Here is a 3,055-nt window from a genome sequence, read left to right on the forward strand (position 1 = left end):
TTTGCCGCCCACTCTGCAAGCAAGGTGATAGAAGCAGTATAAAAGAGTCATCAGAGGTGTCAGAGTGATAGATAACACAGAGCAAGGGGAGAAAGGAAAGACTAGTGACAAATCCTGTTGTTAGAAATGGAAAGTAGTGATAAAGAGAGTCATTTATCAGACTGCTCCCATAGTAATCTGCTCCAGGACTGCAAAGCCTAGGACATGGCGAGCTGTTGGAGAAAAATTAAGTGGTTGGATAAAATTGAGGCTAATTAGCTTTTTAATAAGCTGTTCAATAGACGAGGCTATTTTCATTCGTATTGTACTTTCCCCCCAGTGCTAGTTTGTATCACTCCAGATTGTAAATTGTATGGTCATCTTTTGATTTGGTATGTATATCATGTATTAATATTAGCGTTTACAGGATTTAAATAGATTTTAAATTGTAGTTTTTATTCTCTTTGTTAACTTTTTTTGCTTCAAGTGTAATTTACTGCATACACAGTTTTATGCAGATTCATAAATTTAATTTAAAAAAGGATGATTCACCTCAAATACAAAAATTGGAGGGGAAAATGTTGAAAGTCTTCAAGGTTACCAATTCAATATGCTATTTTTTAGTTGCCAAAAACCTTTATAACCCTTCTTTCTGAAACTTTAAGTATTTTAATAGATGTTATCTATTTTTTTTCTTTCCCCTTTACTCCCTTGCTTTTACTCTTGAAAGTTACGAGTTCTGTCAGTAGAGCTGTAAGTGTTCCCTTCCATGCCATGCTGATTTTTGTAACCTCATTTAGATAGATAGGATCCTCATTTGAGTCTGGTTTCTGGACGAGTTGTTTGGATTCACTGCAAATAGATGGCCAATCCAGTGGTGATTTCTACCACGTAACCTCCTCTATTCCATTTTTGTTCTTTACAAGGAAGCATTTGTTGCTACACTTTCTTCCATCCCTTCTGTTTCTTTCCCATTTTTTCTCCCCCAGGTTTCATGCCCTGTTCCATCTGTTGCAGGTATAACCCTAGTCAGTTTTCACTGTATCTTCTGGGATCATTCTGTGCAAGTGCAGCCTGGCATAGTACTAATGATGTGCTTTTCAGGGAGAAATATTAATGTGAGATGAAAACTAACTTTTCTTCCTTCAAACCTAAGGATCATACCTGCACGAACTACTTTTCCCTGTGACCTAGCTATGTGAAATATTCGGAGTGGATCAGACTTATACTGCTAGTAAACCAGCAACAGAGAATTTTGCAGGGCGAAATGTGTGGGATTCCTACTATCACACAAGGCACATATATTGGAGTTTTGCCAGAAGTGGTTAATTGTAAATTAGTTTTCCTCTCCACTCCACCCCCCACCCCACAGACTTTTTCAAGCTTGTTTGATTATCATTAGAAAATGCTGAGGTAGGCTACCACACATGATTGTGACTTCACAGATGAAGAAGACAGTGGCATGAACAGATTAATTGTTAAAAAAGAAAGAAGGAAGACTTCTTAATGCATTTTCAGCATTAGCTGTGAGAGCTTGCTTAAAAACATAGTCTGCTGTTCGTAATAGGAAGGTTTTCAGCACTTTCTTGGCAGCCATACATTTTTAACAGGATTTTTCTGTTCCCCTTATGAAGCATTTGTTTTCATAATTGTCCAACTTTGCATAAGACAGATAATGGAAAACCGACATAATATGGATGAGCTCTTTTACCAGAGAAATGAGTAAAAAACCAAGTGGTTATTATTAAGCAAATAACTAGGTTCAGCCCTGGGTATATTACCACTGTGACTTTCTTATGTAGCTTAGTTATTTTAATATTTGTTTTTTATCAAGGTACAATGAATATTCACACTTTTCACTACTTGTAACCCTGCAGGTCAGAAGAAGCAAACAAGGCTTTTTCTGCAGCAGTGCAGATGCATGACGTGTTAGTGAAAGCCTGGGCAATGTGGGGCGATTATTTGGAGAATATTTTTGTGAAAGAACGTCAGCTACATCTAGGTGTATCTGCCATTACTTGCTATCTGCATGCCTGTCGCCATCAGAATGAGAGCAAATCAAGAAAATATTTAGCAAAGGTAAGGCCTAAAAATGTGTTTAATAATAATAATCCATTGGCTGGTACACAGCTGCGTACCAAGGCAAAATTAAACCCTTGCATATCAACATTGTCAAGGTTAATATTATTGGTGTAGTTTAAGCATATACTCTGCTTTGTGCTGTTTCTATAAGCCAAAATAACTGTGGGGAATTAGGAATGTAATTAAATGACAGACAATCATAGCAAAGTAGGCTTGGAAGGTCTCGGTAAGTCATCTAGTCCAGTATCTCAGTCTAATTCAGTATGCATCACTGAATGCATGGGTACTAGATTCATAGATGTTGGGGTTGGAAGGGACCTCAGCAGGTTGAGTCCAACCCCCTGCCCTGGGCAGGAAAGAGTGCTGGGGTCAGATGACCCCAGCCAGGTGCTTGTCCAGTCTCCTCTTGAAGACCCCCTGGGTAGGGGAGAGCACCATCTCCTTTGGAAACCCGTTCCAGATTCTGGCAACCCTTTCTAGTTACTTCAAGGGGTGCTCTGGTAAACAGAGCATCTCCTGTCCCCTGCTGCCCCCGCCCCCCCCATGAATTTGTAGACAACCATAAAATCACCTGTCAGCCTTCTATTGCGGAGGCTGAAAGGGATCCAGGTCCCTGAATCTGTCCTTGTAGGGCTTTACCTGAAGACATATAATATAAGTGGCTCTTCTCTTGACCCTCTCAAAGTTATCCACATCCCTCTTGAAGTACGTACGGCTCCCAAAACGGGACTCGGTACTCCAGCTCTGTGGCCTTACCAGTGTCTCATAGAGGGGAAGTATTGCCTCCCTAGACCTGTTTGTGATGCACCTGCTAATGCATGATAAAGTGGGATTAGTTTACCAATCACTTCATCGCATTGACAACTCATGTTCATCTTGGAGTCAACTATGACACCGAGGTCCCTTTCTGCTACAGTGCTGTGAAGAGGGTCATCCCCCAGCCTGTAAGTGTGCTGGTGATTCCTTCTCCCTAGATACAGCACTTTGCATTTGT

At 40.4% G+C, this 3,055-nt stretch overlaps 1 protein-coding gene across 4 annotated transcripts in view; it reads left to right on the forward strand.

Annotated features, from left to right (window-relative positions):
* The window catches only part of TRRAP (transformation/transcription domain associated protein), a 193,842-nt gene that overhangs the window by 140,562 nt on the left and 50,225 nt on the right, over positions 1 to 3,055 (forward strand). For all 4 annotated transcript variants that reach the window (XM_019512890.1, XM_019512892.1, XM_019512891.1 and 1 more), the window contains one exon: positions 1,857 to 2,058. In XM_019512890.1, coding sequence (XP_019368435.1) covers positions 1,857 to 2,058 — 202 coding nt within the window. The remainder of the gene's footprint in view (positions 1 to 1,856; positions 2,059 to 3,055) is intronic.

This window comes from Gavialis gangeticus, unplaced genomic scaffold (genome assembly GCF_001723915.1).
Source record: "Gavialis gangeticus isolate Ggan-Ray unplaced genomic scaffold, GavGan_comp1, whole genome shotgun sequence".
Taxonomy (NCBI): Eukaryota; Metazoa; Chordata; order Crocodylia; family Gavialidae; genus Gavialis; species Gavialis gangeticus.